At 36.6% G+C, this 20,084-nt stretch overlaps 1 protein-coding gene and 1 non-coding gene across 2 annotated transcripts; one reads left to right on the top strand and one right to left on the bottom strand.

Moving 5' to 3' along the window:
* The first annotated feature begins 4,526 nt into the window (after positions 1 to 4,526).
* LOC141658373 (small nucleolar RNA R71) lies at positions 4,527 to 4,633 on the top strand. The gene has a single exon (XR_012549262.1). It is a non-coding gene; the product is annotated as a small nucleolar RNA R71 (small nucleolar RNA).
* A 5,813-nt stretch (positions 4,634 to 10,446) lies between these two features.
* LOC141655310 (uncharacterized) lies at positions 10,447 to 11,112 on the bottom strand. Its single transcript, XM_074462396.1, has one exon. The coding sequence runs from the start codon at positions 11,110 to 11,112 to the stop codon at positions 10,447 to 10,449; it is 666 nt and encodes a 221-aa protein (XP_074318497.1).
* Between the last annotated feature and the right edge of the window lie 8,972 nt (positions 11,113 to 20,084).

Below are 20,084 nucleotides of genomic sequence, written 5' to 3'. Positions count from 1 at the left end.
CGCCCAACTAGGCAAAGGACATGAAGGATCAAGTAGTCCTTGCCTAGCTAAATGAAGGAGGGGTGGATATTGGGCCAAGTAAGCATTTTCTCGGTCCTTATAGGCTTGTTTGTGCATCTCTTGCATAAGTAGAGTCATGTAGTCATTGCCCACTTCAACACCTTCGGGTTTGAACTCTTGATATTTGAATGGATAGGGTGGTGTGACAATAGAGGAGGAGGGTATTTCAATTTCACCCCTTTGTTGACGGATGATGTATTCGGCTTCCTTTGAGAGGGGAAGAAGGTAGTTCGTTCGATGGACACTCAAACGGCATATCTTGGAAGGCAAAGTAAAAGATCTAGCCTCATTGGTGAGCCATCCAAATTTGGTGTCAAGAGGATTATGCGTGACCCATTTGTACTTGTTAATCATGGCATCCATGTCAATGAGATGACCCCCTTTTTTCGCCACATACTTGCTATCCTTGTTGAAATTCGGATCAAAGTACTTGGACAAAAGAGTAACTAGACCTCCATTTACGATAAAAGCGGTGCCTTGCTTTCCACAATCAACATTGAGCCATCTTTCCACCAAAAGCCTTAGAGCATTGTAAGGCTTGGTGAATTCCCATCCAATATTTAAGGCCGACTCAAGTAGAACACAATCGAGCTTGGTAAAGTGGTTAGTGTCTTTTCTTGCAATGATAGTATTCCCGATGACCTTGTGCCACACTCTAATGCCCGGATGGTGGATTAATAGACCGCGACAAGCATGAAAGTTCTCAAATTTCTTCCCGGAAATCGCCTCCCAAAGAGGATCGGGGTCATACTTTTCGGGCTTCTTATAATAACGAGGTGTATCACTAAGACCTAATGCTTTACTCAAAACATCAAAGGTGATGCGCCTATTCACATTGGCAAGGCGAAACTCGATGTATTCTCTATTATCTACCTTAGTCACTTTTAATGAACTCAAGAATTCCAAGGTAAGGGAGGGGTATGTCAATTCTCTTGTAGCAAACAATTTTCCCAACCCCATGGCTTCAAAGAAGGCTTTTGTTTGTTCAAGGACACCCAATTTGTTCAAGGCATCGTCACATATGAATTTGGTGGGTAGAATGGATTTCTTAGCATACTTGGCAAATGTATCCCTATGGGAGTTAGAAATGAAAATTACCTCCAGATAGTTTGATAATTGAGCAATTTCCGGAGTTGTTGATGTTGTTGCTTCCAAGGGAGGATTTTGTTGTTGTTGTACTTCCAAGTTTGCATTAGCAACCACCATAGCCAATGAGGCTTTCTTTGTTTGAAGGCATTGTTGCCTTGTTGAGAGTGCCTTTGCCTTAAGTGCCTTTGTTGATCCTTTTGTTCTTGCCATTGATGATTATACCAAGAAAAGATTGAAAATCTTCAATTTCCAATTATACCCAAATCGATTTTAAGATGAAAGGTTTTGCCTTTGTATTTCAAAAATCGACTCAAAGGTTGAAGATTTTGGTGCTTGGATTTGATTATTGTTGGAAAAGGAGTGATTAATTGTTGTTATAAGGAAGTTTGGATTTGATTTTGTTGAATTTGGTTGAGGAAATCTTGTTTTGGTGGTGGAGAGGATGAGGGTTTTGAGTTTTGGGGTTTATGGGTAGTGTTTTGAATGTATGAATGAATGAATGAATGTGGGAGGGGGTATTTAAAACACCCGAAATTTTCGAAACTGCAGGGGAAGACGAGCGTTTTTCCTTCGGGACGCTTGGATTCTGCTCAATCTGGGTTCAGGAATTCTCGCCTAAAGACGGGCGTCTTTCAGCTGGGACGCTCGGATTCTTCAGTTTCAGGACGAGCGGATTCCTTTGAAGACGGGCGGATTCTGTTACAGCGAGTTTTCTTATTTTGCACTGGCAAAAAGACGGGCGTCTTTCTGCAAAGACGAGCGGATTCTTTGAGACGAGCGTCTTCTCTGCTGGGACGCTCGGATTCTTCAACAGTCCCAAATTTTCATTTTTTCAGTTCAATTGGACGGGCGGATTCTGCCAAAGACGCTCGGATTCCCCAAAGACGAGCGGATTCCCCTCAAGGACGTTCGGATTCCTCCTAGTCTACCCGGATTCAGTTCCATCCGTGCACTTGCATATCCCATGTCATTTTTCATTCTTCAAATCTCGTGTTCCTCATTGTAGGGGCACTACTAAGGCATGAATAGCCTAGGCAATTGCTATCCCCATACTAAGCTAAAGCACTACACATCAATTAAATCATTAGTCCCTCCCTCACTTCTCTCAAAAATGATAATTATCTTGATCAAATCATAAAAATCCAAAAATGACAAAAATGTAATGTAAGAATTAAAATGCGAGTTAGGGAGTTAGAAATATTTACAAATGGTGGTTTAGGGAGGACTCCACCAAACTCTCATCCTTAGTGAGATGTCATGGGGGCATGTCCAAGGTGTGTTGATGTTGCTCAACACCTTGAAAAAGTAGTCAAAAGCTTGTTCATTATCATGATAAAGATCTTCAATAGATCTTTGCACTTATTGTCCTTTATGTTGGTCTTGATCGATAGCATTACCAATATAGGGATTGAAAATCCCTTCAAACTCATCGTCCCAAAGACCACAAACTTCATCTACTTGGTCACTAAAGATCTCTTGAGTTGATAGAGACAACTCTCTCACTTTCTCGTCTTGGCCAAGGAGGCCATCCTCTTCATTGCTTGCTTTGGTGAGCTTTTCAAGCTCTCTTTGTTACAATTCACTTGCTCTTTGAATGGAGCATCATCAATTTTCTTCTTCCATTGGAATTCCGACTTCTTCCTATCATCCTTCCGGCTATAATGGTCAACCATAAAACATGGTTCATGCAAACGGGGAGCTCTCATGGTCTTGTCAAGATTGAAAGTTATGCTCTCATCTCCCACTTCTAGAGTGAGCTCTCCATGCTTCACATCTATCACCGCACCCGCGGTGTGCAAGAAAGGTCTACCTAGAATTATTGAAATGTTGGAGTCTTCTTCCATGTCAACAATGACAAAGTCCACCGGGATGAAAAATTTCCCAACTCTTACGGGAACATCTTCCCATATCCCTAATGGTGTCTTCGTCGATCTATCGGCCATTTGGAGTGTGATATTGGTGTATTTAAGCTCTCCCATCCCTAACCTTTTACTCACCGAGTACGGCATAACACTCACACTAGCCCCTAGATCACATAAGGCTTTGTGATCTTGGTGTTGCCAATGGTACACGGTATTGAGAAGCTTCCCGGATCTTTAAGTTTTGGAGGTGAACTCCCTTGAAGTATTGCACTACTCACCTTAGTGAAGGCGATAGTCTCAAGCTTCCGGATCGACTTCTTCTTTGTGAGGATGTCTTTCATGTATTTTGCATAGGCCGGCACGTGATTGATTAATTCCGTGAAAGGAATCGAGACTTCCAAATTCTTCACAATCTCCGTAAATTTTCCAAGTTGGTCATCAAATTTGGGCTTGGCTTGACGACTTGGAAAAGGAAGTCTAATCACAATGGGATCCTTCTCTTTGACCTTGTCTTCATTTTTCTTTGAAACTTCTTCTTTTGATGGTTCTCCATCCTTGGAGTTTTGCACAACTTCTTCTTTGTCACTAGCCTCCACAACTTCATCCTCAACTTGCTTCTTCGGTGCTTAATACCTTGTACCACTCCTCAAGTGAATGTCACTAACCGTTTCATATCTTGGGGGATTACTTTGAGGTGGTAATTGCCCTTTTTGTCTTTGTGAGCTTGAAGATGATAGTTGAGTCAATTGGGTTTTCAACATTTTGGTGTGAGCTAGGATGTTGTAGATGGTGATTTCCTTTGCTTGACTATCCTTTTGCATTTGAGTGAAAAACTCTTGTTGATTCTTTTGCATTTGGAGGACCGCTTTTTGAACATCAAAACCTTGGTCATTTTGTTGATTGTATGGAGTTTGATTTTGGTAACCTTGGTTTTGGTTGTAAAAGGGTCTTTGATTTTGGTTTCTCATGGGAGGTGGGGTGTATGTTGGTTGAGGGTTTTGAACATTTTGGCTTTTGTATGAGAGATTTGGGTGGAATTTGGTGTTTTCATTGTAATAGTTTGAATAAGGGGTACCACTCTTGTATGCTTGGAAAGCATTCACTTGTTCATTTGTTCCCCTACATTCACTTTGGTCATGTCCCAAAATTCCACAATTCTCACATATCCCACTTTGGATTGATGAAGATGCCGTCATGGCATTGACATGATGCTTTGGTGATTTTGAGGCTTCTTCAAGTCTAGCCATAGCTTTTTCAAACTTCAAATTGATGGTATCAATGTGAGCACTAAGTTGAGCACCCAATTGAGTAATGGAGTCCACTTCATGCTTTCCTCCTCTAGTAGCCTTGCGAGGCCTACTATATTGTGAGTTATGGACCGCCATTTCCTCAATTTTGTTCCAATTTTGATTGTCATCAACTTCGGTGAACATTTCATTTGATCCCATGTTGAGAATATTTCTTGAGTCTTCATAAAGACCGTTCCAAAATTGTTGTACCAAGAACCACTCGCTAAGTCCATGATGAGGACATGAGCGGCAAATTCCTTTGAATCGCTCCCAAGCTTCATACAAGGATTCTTCATCTCTTTGCTTAAAGCCCGTAATTTGAGCCCTTAGCATGTTAGTCTTTTCCGGTGGATAGAACTTTTTGTAGAAAGCTAGAGCCAACTTCTTCCAAGAATCAATTCCGAGAGTAGCCTTATCAAGGCCTTTCAACCATTGTTTCGCGGTGCCAATTAGAGAAAAAGGAAATAAGACCCATCGAATTTGGTCTTGAGTTACACCGGTTTAAGAAATCGCATCACAATAGTCACAAAAAGTCTCCATGTGAGAGTGAGGGTCTTCACTAGGCATCCCCCCAAATTGGCTTCTTTCGACTAATTGGATAAATGCGGATTTGGCAATAAAATTTCCGGTTAAGTGTTGTGGTGTGGGAGTACCATTGGGTAGGTTCTCCTCGGTGGGTACGGAATGTGATGAAAATTTAGGCATTGTGGGTTGATTTTGTGTTGGATTTTGTGTTGGGTTCTCCTCACCTTCTCTTGCAAAAGGGTTGATGAACTCAATAGTATTTGGTTGAATATCTACAACCTCACCAATACCTCTCAAAGTTCTCCTAGCAAGTCTTCTATTGTTTGTCAAAGTCCTTTCAATTTCGTGATCAAAGGGTAACAAGTTACCTTGTGATCTTCTAGACATGCAAAATATCAAACAACTCGAAAATAATTAGAACAAACCTTGAGGAGTTTTACTTCCCCAAGGCAAAGAAAGACAGAACTAATAACAATACAAGAAAATCTAAATCAAGTTAACACCGTCCCCGACAACGGCGCCATTTTTGGTCGTGATCCCTTTGGAGGGTTTAGTTTTCAGTACTTGTCGTTAGGAGCACCTAGACCAAAACACAATTTATAACTTCACAAACAACTCTACAATTAGTAAAGAGGCAAGTAAAGGTCGGATCCCAAGGGACGAGAATTGAGATGAGATTTTCTATTGCAACTAGTGGTGTCTAAGGGTGTCACAATTTGGGGTTTGAAGTAGAAGATCACTAAACTAAATAGCAATAAAAGTAAACAAGCAAGATGATTAAAAGGGATGTAAACAATTGATAAAAGGCACTAGGGTGTCATGGGGTCATAGGGGATTCATGGGAATTGATCATACAAACATATTCTCAAATTATAAGCAAGCAATTATTGTTGTGATGGATTGAGTTGGTTTATATCTTACAATCCTAGGAAAGTTTGGGTCCCGGAGCCGAATCGATTAGATTGTACAACACCTACAAGTCGACTTAATTTTTCCTACTCAACTATATGCATGGTCTAATGAGACTCGAGTTGGTTTATGTCTTACAAGTCTCATTGAAAAGATAGGTGATGGGTAAAAAATGCAAGGATTCATAGGCTCGCATTTCATCAAACATAACATGTGCATAAGTTGAGATCACAACAAGCAAGCAAATAAACTATGAAAATATATTAAATTAAGCATGAATCACTCCCCATGGTTGTTTCCCCTAATTACCCATTAACCCTAGCTAAGGAAACTACTCACTCATTATCATGTTGAACATGCTAGTAAGGTTGTCAATCAAACCAACAAAGTAAAACATGATGAATAAATGAAGATAATTAACAATAATTAAAAAGGGATTAAGAGAATTATACCTACTATTGATTCCAATAATAACGCAAAGAATAATAGAAGTACTTGATGATAGATTGGAAGGTTGTCAATCTCCCAATAATAACCCAAATAATCTTCAATTACCCAAAACAAAGGATGAACAAGAGAGAGATTAAGGAAATAAAACTTATATTAAAATTTGATTAAATGTTGATTACAAGATTAAAGAGAGATTTGATTGATATTAACTATACTAAAGATTGCTAAGAAGAACATGCTCTTCTAATTAGACTAATGGGGTATTTATAGTGGGGATTAGTTACATAAATTAGGGTTTACTAAGGGCTTAATGACGATTAAGTCCTTAAGGAATCGCCGGTCTCTAGGGAGACTCCGGTCTCCTTTTCGCCGGTCTTAGAAAAATATGCGCATCCTTCCTTGAAGCTCGTAGAAGACGAAAAGGCTATTAGGGAATCCGGGCGTCCAGGGCACGGGACGGGCGGATTTTGGTGATTCTGGACGGGCGTCCAGAAGGGGAAGACGGGCGGATTGGGGGTGTTTTGGACGGGCGTCCATAGGGGGAAGACGCTCGGATTGTGGGTGCTAGACGGGCGTCTTGTGGACAATCCGCCCGGATTGTCTTACAGCTTCTTTCCTTCTTCTTTTTTCCTTTTTCTTCATAAAATCCTTGAGGATTTCCTCGGGGATGCAATGATCTTTTCTCATCATTGCCCATCTACTATAGTATGTACAAAGGCCTTCTAATCTTGTCTTCTCTTTGATGCTTGGTCATTGAATTCAATCAATTTAGCTTCATTTTGCCATGAAAATGCAAGGTTTGCACTCCTTTCCTACCAAGGACACAAAACCTCAAAGAATATGCAAAACAAAGGACTAAAGACAATAAATGACTCAAATATGCACTAAAAAGCATGGGAACAAGGCTAATTCGGGGACTAAATATGCTCTAATTATGGTCACATCACCTTTTGCATGGAAAAAAATGTATTTTAGGTGCAACTATTTGTAAAAGTGTAAACAGAGCTGTGGCGATGACGGTTGCACGATCTCTAGGCGTTGGAATTCATTGGATAGCAAGTCAATGTGGTGAGAAATATGAGCCTATTGTCCTTGGAGCTTCTGGTTTCATCTTAAACTTGCTCATGCATAAGGTGTGGGTTTCTACGAATGAATATATTTTATATTTTACAGGTGAGTAGGTCAATTTAATAACTATAATCGTAAAGTTAAGTAGGATTCAATCTCATGAATGATAGAGTAAACACTAATCGTTCAATAGTGTAACACTAGTTACTTTATAAATAGTCATACTTCTTACGCTAAATGATAACACTAGCTTGAATTTAGTAAGGCTCGTCTTTGGAAGTAGATTGTGCTAACTTTGCCAAAAACAACAAGGTCGTGTAGTGTGTGTTGTTGATTAGTTATTTGGCGTGTTTAATTTATCACATAGAAATTGCTTATAATTTGGCTGAATATTATCAGTATAGATTGCTGGGTTTCTATAGTTGGATAATGTGTTGTCCTTCTACTTCCAGTACCAATTCAAAAAGCAAAATGTGAAGGAGGGTTCGAGGCTTTACGTGAATTTGGTGTTCACATAGACCTTTTTATGGTGATTGTTGGTTATTGCCTTTCACTAGTTCAGGTTGATGGTTGTTGCTCTAGGTTCTGATTGCCTTTGCAGGCGGAAAATCACTGGTGAGTTTTATCATTCCAATTGGATAATGACAATTAGTTAGGTGGATTCTCTGTTTTGGTACTTGGTCGTCTACTAGCTCAAAAGGTAGAGTATTGCATTGTTGTGCAAGATGTGGGTTTGAGCCCCATATAGACGAACTAGATCAACTTACATTGTTTTTATGGTTTTGAGTAACACCTAGTAAAGTATGAAGTAACATTACTTATTCAATAGAGCAACAATAGTTGTATTATGTGATGAATCTAATTGTATATATTATTAATCGGGTAACACCGGCTACCCTTTAAATAACACTACTTACTCTATGATATAACACTAGTCACAATATAAAGGGCGAAAGTGGTAGATAACCCCCTCTACTTTGCTTACTAGTGAAATTCACCCTCTTAACTTTGTTTTGTAGTATTTCACCCCCTTAACTTTCATACTAGGTGAAGTCAAACCCTCTCCATCTCCAACCAAAATCTCGCGATAAATTCAATATCTCGTCAATATCTCACATCTTGTTATAACTCAAATAGTATAAAAATACTGTATCATTATAATACGTATTTGTGTAATATATCCTACTATCAAATACTCCCTCCGATCCAGACAAATGGTAACGTAGGGAAAAAGTGGTTATTTAAGAAAAGGTGGAAAAGTGAGGGGTAAAGTAGGAAAGTTTGATTGGGGCCACATGAGTTTTGGTGGATTAAATAGGTAGTTGGTGAGTGGGTGAGTGGATGATAAAGTTGTAAATAGGTAGTGGATGTATGGGTAATTTAGTCCTTTTTCATGCCAAATATGGTATGTTACCATTGGTGTGGTTCATCCATTTTAGGTAAGTGTTACCATCTGTCTGGATCGGAGGGAGTACATATGATTTCAATACTACCCAATTCTTATTTTTCTTACGTCTTTGACTTGTCTTTTCCTCTTACCTGCAAATCCCACTGCCACTCCTCTTTACTTACGCCCAAAATAACCCAATTAATTCCACCAACCTCAACCTCAACGCTCAAAATCTCATTCCGTCAATCGGTTGCACTATTAAATTTCTTTATCATTCTCAAATTTGTGTCTTTATCTTGCTGGTTTGAGTTGAAATCAACAAAAAAGAAACGATTTGCTTATCCGAAAAACATGAATTGAGCTGATTTATGTTGCCCAAACTGGTACGGTGGAGAAAGAACGATAGATTATTTATCTGTCCGGCTCAGATTTATCTTGTGGAGCTTAATGAATTCCAGGTAAGATCTTATCTCTGTCTCCTGTATTGATGCATAAGAGATTAATAGGATTTAAGTTAATAAATTTGTTATGTAGCTTAGCTTAATAGGGGGGGTATGATTGTCCTTTTAAGATCTGATTGTTTGGTTGGTTATTATTTGTGATTTATTTGAGATTCTATACTGATAAGCACTATTAGATTGGTGGTACAGATTTGTTGTATAAGCAAGTACTAGTAAGCTGGAGTTGCGCGACATATCTGAAACTTTACCTACAGATGGGAAAGTCATTCTCAAAACTTCTAGTCTTAAGGTGTTTCGTTGAGAAATTTGAGGTTTATAAACATTGCTACTGTTGATATCACATACGAGACTTTTGCTGAACTACGACCTGAACTCACCTCGCTAGAGAATTTGGTGTTTTGGGGCTGTCACAAGCTGACGAGTATCATACTATCAAGTACTCAGAAAAAGCATATTCGCTTCAATGATTGCTGCAGTTTGTGCGATGTTTTGATTGATGCTCCAAGTTTGAGAAAGTTCAAATTGAATGGCGAACTAGACTCGTCCTTATCTATCACCATTCATAGTGAAGCCAGTTGTAATGTCTCTTTCCACACGCTACCTGTTTATCTTGATACTGACGAGTTTTTCCAACTGAAGAAGGTTTTGGCAGGAATAAACGACTGCAATGTTTTGAAACTCGTACTGCTCAAAGAGACAACTAAGGTATTCAGGTATTGCATTCTGCAAATGTACTGCTTATGATTGTTTAGACTATAAGTATATTTTTATTTGTTCTAATAAAATTTTATGGCTATTTACTATGAAGAACGATTGTGATGACGTCTAATTTGATGATGAAGAAGAAGTCAGAAATGCTGATCTTGGACCTCCATGTGTTATCAGAATGTTGAAGCTAACTCTCTCATCTTATATACTCTCGGAATCCTCTCTTTCAGCTTTTCTAGATGGTTATTCTGCACCTGCCATCCCGATATAATTTCTTTACGAGTTCATTTAAGATCTTATAGCTTGACAATCGAGGTATGGCCATGTTTTTTATTTCTAGTAGTACCTAAACTCATTTTCTTTGGCTTTGAGGTATTAATAGAGTAAAGCAAAGTTATTCGTTCTATTATTTGCGCCTCTTATGTTATGAATTACCAGTCGGTTCAGTACTGATAATTTCCGTCATGTGTTAACCGAACACACATCTTTGTGCTTAAAAAAGGGTAAGAATAAATAAATTTCAATGGCTTTGTTATTGAAAAGTATCATAAAATCCTAATAAAAGTTGTATACAAACTAAATAAAATAAGCAATGCTGCAAGAAATTTCAGTGGCTTTGATCAAGTACAAGTATACTATGGCTGGTCAACACTGACTTTATATTTGCACGTGCGGCTTTTATGTCCCGGTTCTTTGCAATTAGAGCATAGCTGCTTTCCTCTCTTTGGAATTCTATATGTATATGTTTTCCTCTTAGTTTCCGCAAATGCTTTTTTTCTTTTATTTGAAGGTCTCCCGTACTTCACTCTCGGATCACTTGGTAAAATTGAACTCCCATCGACCTTTTTCCACATGCTTTGGCCATTTAATGGTTCTAATGAGAATGTATATGATGCCTCATAAGCTTCCTTACTATACCAAGATGCCACATAGCTATCTGGACTTTCATTCTTAGAGCATATGGCCGTTGTCGCATGTTCACAGGGAATCCCATTTATGTCCCAATATCTACATGTGCATGAAGATCCATCCAACCTAACTGCGTAGGTCAGCGTACTATTATGAACATGTTGTACTTCATACACATTTTCACTAGCCTCAATGGCCTTCCAGTTTCTTGTAGCCTGCATATGGTCATTTATTATCGCTTGGACTCTAGGGGTGACAATGCCATTACATCTAGTAGCTTGCACTTTCTTGTTGACCATCCTCGACATAACCTTCTGCCTTATTTCTTCCAACATAGTTAGAATAGGTTTCTCCCTAGCTTCAAGGATCCACGAGTTGAATGTTTCTGCCATGTTATTGCAAGTAACACCTGTACATGCTCAACTTTTATAGAAACATCTACAAAACCTTTTCACATCTCTTGAGCACATTTCAAGATGAGCTTTTGAGCTTCGTTGCCGTAACTCATCCATTGCATCATTGAACCTTTCTTCTGTATACGATTTCACTGCCTTCCAAAAGAGCTTGTGTAAAGGAGCACCTTTAACAACCTTAGTCCAGTTAGTAAAGATATGTCTTGGACATAATCTATGCTCTGCATCGGGTAACAATTTAGCAATTGCAGGCAGCAAACCCTGTTTTTATTCATGTATAAATTAATTTTTTATGTTAATATTAAAGCGCAAAATACAAAAATAACTCACAGAAAGAAACTATTTAAAAACAAAAAAGCTCAATGTATATGTACCTTTTGCTGATCTGATAGCAAAGTCCATTCATTACCGGCTTCCATTTCAAGATCATCTATGAGATGTTCAAGAAACCAAGACCAACTCTCTTTAGACTCAGACTCTACAACAGCCCACGCCACAGGGAACATTTGGTTATTGGCATCCCTCGCCGTGGCACAAAGCAACTCACCCTTACAATAGCCTTTAAGAAAAGCACCGTCTAAACCAAGTACTCTTCTGCAACCATTCAAGAATCCTTTCCTTAGAGCAAGAAAACTGACATAAAACATATGAAACTGAGGAATTGGTCTTGATACGTGAGGCTTCAAGACTAAAAACACACTAGTCCCTTGATTGGATCTTCTTAATTCATACATATAATCTCTAAGGGAGTCATATTGTTTCTCCACTACCTTTGCACACGAAGATAAAGCATTTTTTTTTGCACTAGAAGCTTGCCACCTACTAATCTTCACTCCATATGTCTTTTCTACATCCCTTACAAATAATTCCAGTTTCCATGTAGGATGTTTAAGAAGTTTTTCTTGGTACTCTTCAGCAAAAAAGTTAGCATTAGCCCTTTTATTAATCTTTGTTGGCACGCAAGTATGAATGTCTTTGAAAAACCGTACCTGTAAACATCCATACTCATTGGTGTACCTAGCACTTAGCTTCCAATTGCATTTAGGATAAGATTTGCACTTCACAAGAACCCTCTTTGGTTCATTATGACAGTATTTCCATGCCTTGTGGGTTTGGCAGCTGTAGTAGATTAGTGCTTTTCTTAGCACCTCGACTTTGTCAAATAATTGTCCTAACTCAATTTGTACCAAACCAAATGGTGTTTCATGGTTATACATAGGCCACTCACATCTTTGAAGAACTTCAAGATTCTCGTCGTCATCACTTAAAGATAAAGGGCCTTCGTCATCAGACTCTCTCTCATAAAGATGTTCTTGGTTAAAAAGTTTATGATCATATTCGTCTTCACCCCAATAGTCATCTTTTACCCTTTTAAGTGAATGTTTTTCTATTTCATCTTCTTTTCGTCTCATAATATTATTCTTTCCAGAACTATTTCTCAATGAAATCCACATTTTCTTCTTCTCTTGTGCTTCAATAAATTCTTCATCGCTGCTGCCAGCTTCTACATCATCAATAACATTTTCAGGCTCACTGAAACATATTTCTTCATCTTCAATATCATCTAAAACTTCGTTATCATTCTCAGTTTCTGTTTTATCAGTCACATCCTTTTGCTGGTCCTCTCCAAGAAAATATAAGTCAATGGACCCATGTGTAACCCCTTCTATCTTTAGCTCCTCTATAGTTTCTTTATCACATAATATTTGTATTCCTACTCCTTTGATGCGATAAAAACAGTCTGCATTCTCATGACCATACAACTCTTTGGCCATGTCGTTCACTTTTTTCAAAGTTAATTCGCATATATCCAAGGCGCACTCAACAAAAGATCCACCCACATAGTCTACCATATTATCAGTTGCCGATAAATTTCCTCCATAATGATACTTACATGTAATGATATTTGGTGGTGCATCTAAGAACACAACATAAAGTAAAATTTAGTACGAAGTTCATTATATATAGGCATTAATGCTCATTAGTTTATGGTTTGTCCTCATGTCAGAGAAAAATAGAGAAAATTGCAAAACCGCAGAACTCGGGGATTCCCAACTGTGCAGAGAGCAATGAAGACAAACCTCTATGAGACAATATATACGTACGCGGCGTTTATACATATATACAGGTTTGGGCCAATCTATGAGTTCTGGTTTGATTTTGATGCCTGGTTCTTTGAGCTTTTTTTTAGTTCTCATTATTTCTGACCCATAAAGATCAAATGTTGATAGCTTTCATGCATAAGATCATATTATTTAACTGATTCATGTAAATTGAATGCAAAGATGGAAATTTTTGACCTCTTGTATATCTTGATTGTGTTTACAGGTTTAAACCCTAATTATACATCTATAAATTCAAGTACACAAATAGGACTCTTGAAGAATCTCAATCAAAAAGTAGGGAAAGCGATTGATTTACCTATGGCAGAGAGTGTAGACATGGCAATTGCACTGCAAAGGGAAGCAATTAGATGATCAGTTTGTACGATGAAAAGAAAATTTGTAAATTGGGAGAAAGATGAACAGCAACTTTGTTTTTATGTAAAATATACGTTTATACTGTAAACGTAATTTTTTTTTTGGAAGTGTATTTTTTATTTTTTCTGTGAGAGATTTGGATTTGATGATGAATTGTCGACGAGAAATTGATGATATATTGACTTTCCCGCGAGATTTTGGCTAGAAAAAAGAAAAGGGCTTGACTTCACCTAGTATGAAAGTTAAGGGGGTGAAATACTACAAAACAAAGTTAAGGGGGTGAATTTCACTAGTAAGCAAAGTAGAGGGGGTTATCTACCACTTTCGCCCAATATAAAGTAACAATAATTACTCTATAAAGTAACACTGGTAACGCTTTAAAGTAACAATAGTCTTCTAGTTATTATATAAAGATAAATGTGTTGCAACAATTATAAACATATGTTACAATAAACAGTAACACTGATTATAACAAGTTAACATTGTTTATTTGAGCTCAACACTAGCTATTTTATAAAGAACCACTAGTTAAATTATAAAGTAACACGGGTTATTCTATGTAATAACACAAGTTATATTATAAAGTAACGCTATATGTAACAACTTAATAGGCTATGTGGGAGTCAAACCCACATCCTTGTACAAGATTGCACATTGCTCTACCATTGAGCTAATAGCCTTGAAAGAAATTGTGACATCAAGAGTAGTCCACATCATAATAAAACGAGTTCAAACACAATCTCATTAAAAAATACATTATTGGTCTTCATCAATACGACTAATCAGGGAGTAGAATAAGCCACCATAAGAAATACGTGTTACAATACCGACAAGTTGTGTTACAATAATAAGTAGTTCGTATGTGATACAATATTGGACAATATGTGTCACAATAGCCACAATTATGTGTTATAATCACACAATTTCTACAATTCATTATAAGAAGAGAGTTTCGTAAATAAAACAGCATGAAGATTCGTTAATCGGATAGAGGAACACACAAATTTAAACAAATACACACTAATCATAATAGAACAGAAAAAAGGAAAGAAACTCGTTTTAGCTTAAAGACTTAGTGTTATTACAATCGTATAAATGTGTTACAAATATGACTCATATGTGCTACAACTAAAACTTAAACATGTAACAATAACAAACACTATGTGTTACAAAGCAACTTATACGTCTTACAATAAGAACTTATTTGTGTTACAATGACAACAATTATGAGTTATGATAACAACAACCTTTTGTTATAATAACAACATTTATAACAATGTATCCTTAGGTTTGTAACAATGCAATTAACAAATCAAATCGATAGAATCAACATCAAAATAGATCGAAACACAATCGCTACATGAAAATGATTCTAAAATATCAGTGTATCATGTTTATAACACTAAAAGTAATATTTAAGCGAAGAAACTTCATCAGTATAATCGTAAACCCTAGATTTTCAAACTATAATAGAAATAGTTATTAAAAAATGTTGTAAAAATATATAAATGAGCGGAAATAGCACATTACTCATGCAACAACACTATAGATTGGAAATTCTAGCAAAAAAAAAGCTCAAATTTTCAAATCTCAAACAATAAACATCAAATTTTTACCTCTTTTTGTAGATGTGCATCCGTTCATAATAATACTTGACTAATTTGCTTGCTATTGTCGTCAAAATAGGAAATCTTCAAGTATACAAGGAGAAATTGAATTATTTTTCTGGATTTTTGAAATTTGAGGAAGTTACGGTGGAGAGGAAAAGAAGAGGGATAGAGGTTTTCTTATTTTCAAAGTGCGGAAGGCGTTTGTTTGTTTCGTTAGCGGTTGCCACAAAGTTATTAACGTGTCTTTGTATGCTAGGTGGCAAGATTTAAGCGCTTTATTTAATTAGATCCTACGGTCCTTATTTAGACTCAAGACTCATCTAAGAGGGTTGACTCACCGGATCCTCCCCGTATATATATATATATATATATATATATATATATATATATATATATATATATATATATATATATATATATATATATATATATATATATATATATATATATATATATACATATATATATATATATATATATATATATATATATATACATATATATATATATATATACATATATATATATATATATATATATATATATATATATATAGAGAGAGAGAGAGAGAGATTGAATCATGTGAGGCACCCTTCTTAGGGTGAGGCGGCTGGACACCTTCTAAACCGTCAGATCTATAAATTATAGACTCACCAGATGATGCCACGTGTCCCCTTATATAACCCCAACCACCTCAACATTTCCCCTCAATAACTCTTCATTTACTCGTCCTCTTTCTCTATCTTCAACTTGTTCTTTAATATGTGCAAATTATATGAAATCTATATATACTCTAATGATAGCATTTCTTACCATGAATCTAATAATATTATTTTCATAATTTTTTTACGGACATTATTTTGTCACTAATTGTCAAAGTCAAACTCTACATCTACTAATGGTTTACACCGCATGCGAAAATTTGAAACACAAGTTTACTCCTCTGTATTGTTTTAAGCAGTGCCAGTGTGAGGAATGGGGATATGTTTCAACAGTAAAAGCTACACATTTTTAGCAAACTCAAATGATTAATCAGACAATTATTGTAGAACGTTGTTTACGGTGATTTTTTTTAGTGCGGGGATGGGACTCATGGGAGAGGCTGACTACAGTACCCGGAGGACGGCCTGAGCAATGTCACTGATATGTGGACTGTTTGGAGCAGTTGAACGGAGGTGGTGTTGGTGGTGAAGGTAGATGAGGGAAAAGAGGAAAAAAATCAATTAGATGAGCATAAAAAAAATGACAAGGATATAATTGTAAAAAGCGTATGTGAAAGAGTAAAATCCGTATGTGAAAAAGTACGCTCCTAAGTTTATTATCTCTTAATTTTATTTAATTAATGAGATAAAAGTTTAAATTTATCTATACATGGTATACAATACTAAAACATAAGACCACATTTCAAAGTGTAAACTGGAGTCGCACAAAAAAAAAAAAGTGTAAACTGGAGTTCACACTCAATTAATGGTTTAGGGACTCCCGGGTAAGAGGTTTCAATCATATAGTGGTGAATAATAATAATTAGAATCATATAGTGTTGATATAAAAACAAAACACAATTTATACACAACACAAAATACATGTCTTATAGACCATATTATTAACGAGCTCATATCAAAACAAAACACAATTTAGTTACCGTGCATCGCACGGGCATGAATTCTAGTATATATATATATATATATATATATATATATATATATATATATATATATATATATATATAGAGAGAGAGAGAGAGAGAGATTGAATCATGTGAGGCACCCTTCTTAGGGTGAGGCGGCCGGACACCTTCTAAAACCGTCGGATCTATAAATTATAGACTCACCAGATGATGCCACGTGTCCCCTTATATAACCCCAACCACCTCAACATTTCCCCTCAATAACTCTTCATTTACTCGTCCTCTTTCTCTATCTTCAACTTGTTCTTCAGCTCAGCTACTGAACCAGCTGCGTCTTCGCCATTACCGAGCTTTTCAACCGCCATTTTCATTGAGCTTTCGACCGCCATTATCAGTGAGTTGTCTACTTCCATTATCATACGCAAATTAGGTATTCTCGAATACTAATTTAAATTTCGATTCATCTTACTTTCATTCCTTATTTTTCACCCTAATTTTCAATCGACTTATTTAATCCGTTAAAATATTGTTGTTCTTCTCAGTTTTTGATCGTTGTCCGAGCATAATCGAGCACGAGCAACACATACAATCTATTGAAGTCGATTTCTCCTCTTCTTCGTATGTTCCTCTCCGTTTCTTTATAGATTTTGATTTTGTTGCTTATTTAGTTAAATTTTTAGTTATAAACTTACTTAATTAGTTTAATTACTCGATTTCGATTGATTTCTATGTTCCTTTTCTCGCTCGATTATGCTCGCAGTTGAAGTTTCATTCTTATTGTTCACTGTTAGTTATGACTGATTTCAGTTGATTCAATAGTTATCATTTCAATTCATCTGTACTTTCATTCCGTCTTTATCTCTGAGATGTCTCGTTCTCGCCATTATCACTGTACTTTCATTACTTATTACTATTTGCAACTAAAGCATGTTAAGGATTTGAATGATTTTACCGAATTTAATTCGAGCATGAGTTGCAAGGATATTTTTTTGTACTTCATGTTTGATATAATAGATCTTACTTTGACCTCCCTTCGCTTCTAACTACCAAGTTTGTGACCGGTTAACATGCTTTAGCTGCAAAAGTAGAATTCACATAAATTTCTGAAGCCTAAATGTCTTAGCTTTGTCATATACATTGTGCCTTAATGCCAATGTCTTTTGAAGATAATTTGTGTACTCCGAACGAGAATGTGCCCTTACATGAGTTGGCCATATTGTATTAACCATTTTTATAAAGTGATTTAAGCCCATATCAGTGGGAGCCTTCTATCAAATTTACAAGTTTCATTGAACATCTTGTAAGTTACACATAAATATTGCATTTGAGGAGCTTAAAGCTGGTTTAAAAAGATACGGTTCAAACCTTAAAGATACAGAGATTCGTGATCTGATGGATGCGGTAATGCTGTTTTATTGAACTGGTGATACCTTTCCTTTTGTTTCAAACACTCTTGTTTTTTCACTGGCACCAACACAACCTATTCTTTGATTTCTATGAAAGTGAATTTTGCTTCTGAATTGTAGTTTGGTGGTTTGATTGCACATTCACACTCATTGGTAGACCCATGTGTCATGACTGGGATTTCTATGAAGCAGAACATACAATCTCAATACCAAGTGCTCTGAAATGATTCCCTTTAATTGCTTTGTTTGATTCATCTGATCATTTGTTACGAAGGACACTGTCTGCTCGACTATTATCAGTCTCATTTCTTACTTGACATTCGAGGGGGATTTTGGTATGCGAAAAGCGGGATTTGTCGATTTTTGGTTGTAAGTGTTGCTATTAGGATTTTAGAAGCCCTCAACAGCTCTTTGATGTTTTTCATGTAATATCCAAACCTGTAACACTATGTGCTATTAGGATTTTAGAAGCCCTCAACAGCTCTTCTGTCTAATGTTTGCACTCTTATGATTCTGTTTCAGGAATTCTACATTAAACACTCAGGCGGAACCCGAATTAGTTGACATTTACCTTTTTTGCTGATCTGTTTTTACATACTCCATCGTCAGTAGACTGCCTGTTTTTACTGTGTTGTTTGGGAGTAGTACAGTCTTTGACATTTACCTTTTTTGCTGATCTAGCCGGCAGATATCTATCTGATAGATGAACCAAGTGCATATCTCGACTCGGAAGCGAAATATTGTAGCCGCAAAGGTGATTAAGAGGTACATACTCCATCGTCAGTAGACAGCCTTTGTTGTTGAACATGATTTTTCATGGCAACATATCTGGCAGACAGAGTAATTATTTACGAAGGGTCACCATCAGTGGATTGTACAACAAACTCCCCTCGCCCGATTTCACAAAATTGGGTCCTAGATTCACAAAATTAAGTCCAAAGATTCACAAGATAATCCCCAAGTCTCAAAATCAAGTCCAAGATTCACAAGATTAGGTCTAGTGTGACTTATAATTGTCTACTTTCATATCGGATTTGGCCATTATCGTCTATTAGCTCAAAAGGTAGAGCAATGTGTTATTGCACATGGTGTGGGTTCGAGCCCCACATAGACGAACATATATAAAGCACTAGTTACACTTTGTAGTAACCTTAGTTGTTCTATGTGGTAACAATAATTATCGAACAAAGTGATGCTAGCTAAGAATAACACTAGTTATTTGATAATGTAACATTGTTTCGTATATATAATAACACTGTTTATTTGATAAAGTAACACTTATGTTACATATATTGATAATAGAAGCTCATGTAGGAGTTGAACCTACATCCTTTGTGCAATTGCACAAATGCTCTACCAATTGAGCTAATGAGCTAGTTTAGTAGAAACCGAATATTCCACCAACACACTACGATTGATGTAATGGCCACAATATAAGTTTATAAGTCACCACTTCACCCGAGTATTCGAGTCATATGTTTCTCATGTTATTCCAAAGAGCATGTAGTGTTATTCCAAAGAACTTGTCATGTTATCACATAGAGTAACCGTGTTATTCTATTAACTTGTTACGTTATTCCATAGAGCCAAATAATATTATGTGACACAAAAGCCAGGTATTATAACACAATATCCTATTATGATAACATAGTTATAGTTACGGATTATAAAGCGCGAAAAACCAATTCTAATGATCTGAAGACAAACTAGTTCCGTCGATGACCGTATAAGGCACATTATATGCATTTAAAATCTGAATAAGGTATGAGATTCACAAAATAAGGTCTGAGATTCACCAAATAAGGAAAATAGCAAAAAAGGTGATTTT

This window comes from Silene latifolia, chromosome 5 (assembly GCF_048544455.1).
Source record: "Silene latifolia isolate original U9 population chromosome 5, ASM4854445v1, whole genome shotgun sequence".
Classification (NCBI taxonomy): domain Eukaryota; kingdom Viridiplantae; phylum Streptophyta; class Magnoliopsida; order Caryophyllales; family Caryophyllaceae; genus Silene; species Silene latifolia.
This window is presented reverse-complemented; position numbering and strand designations above follow the sequence as displayed.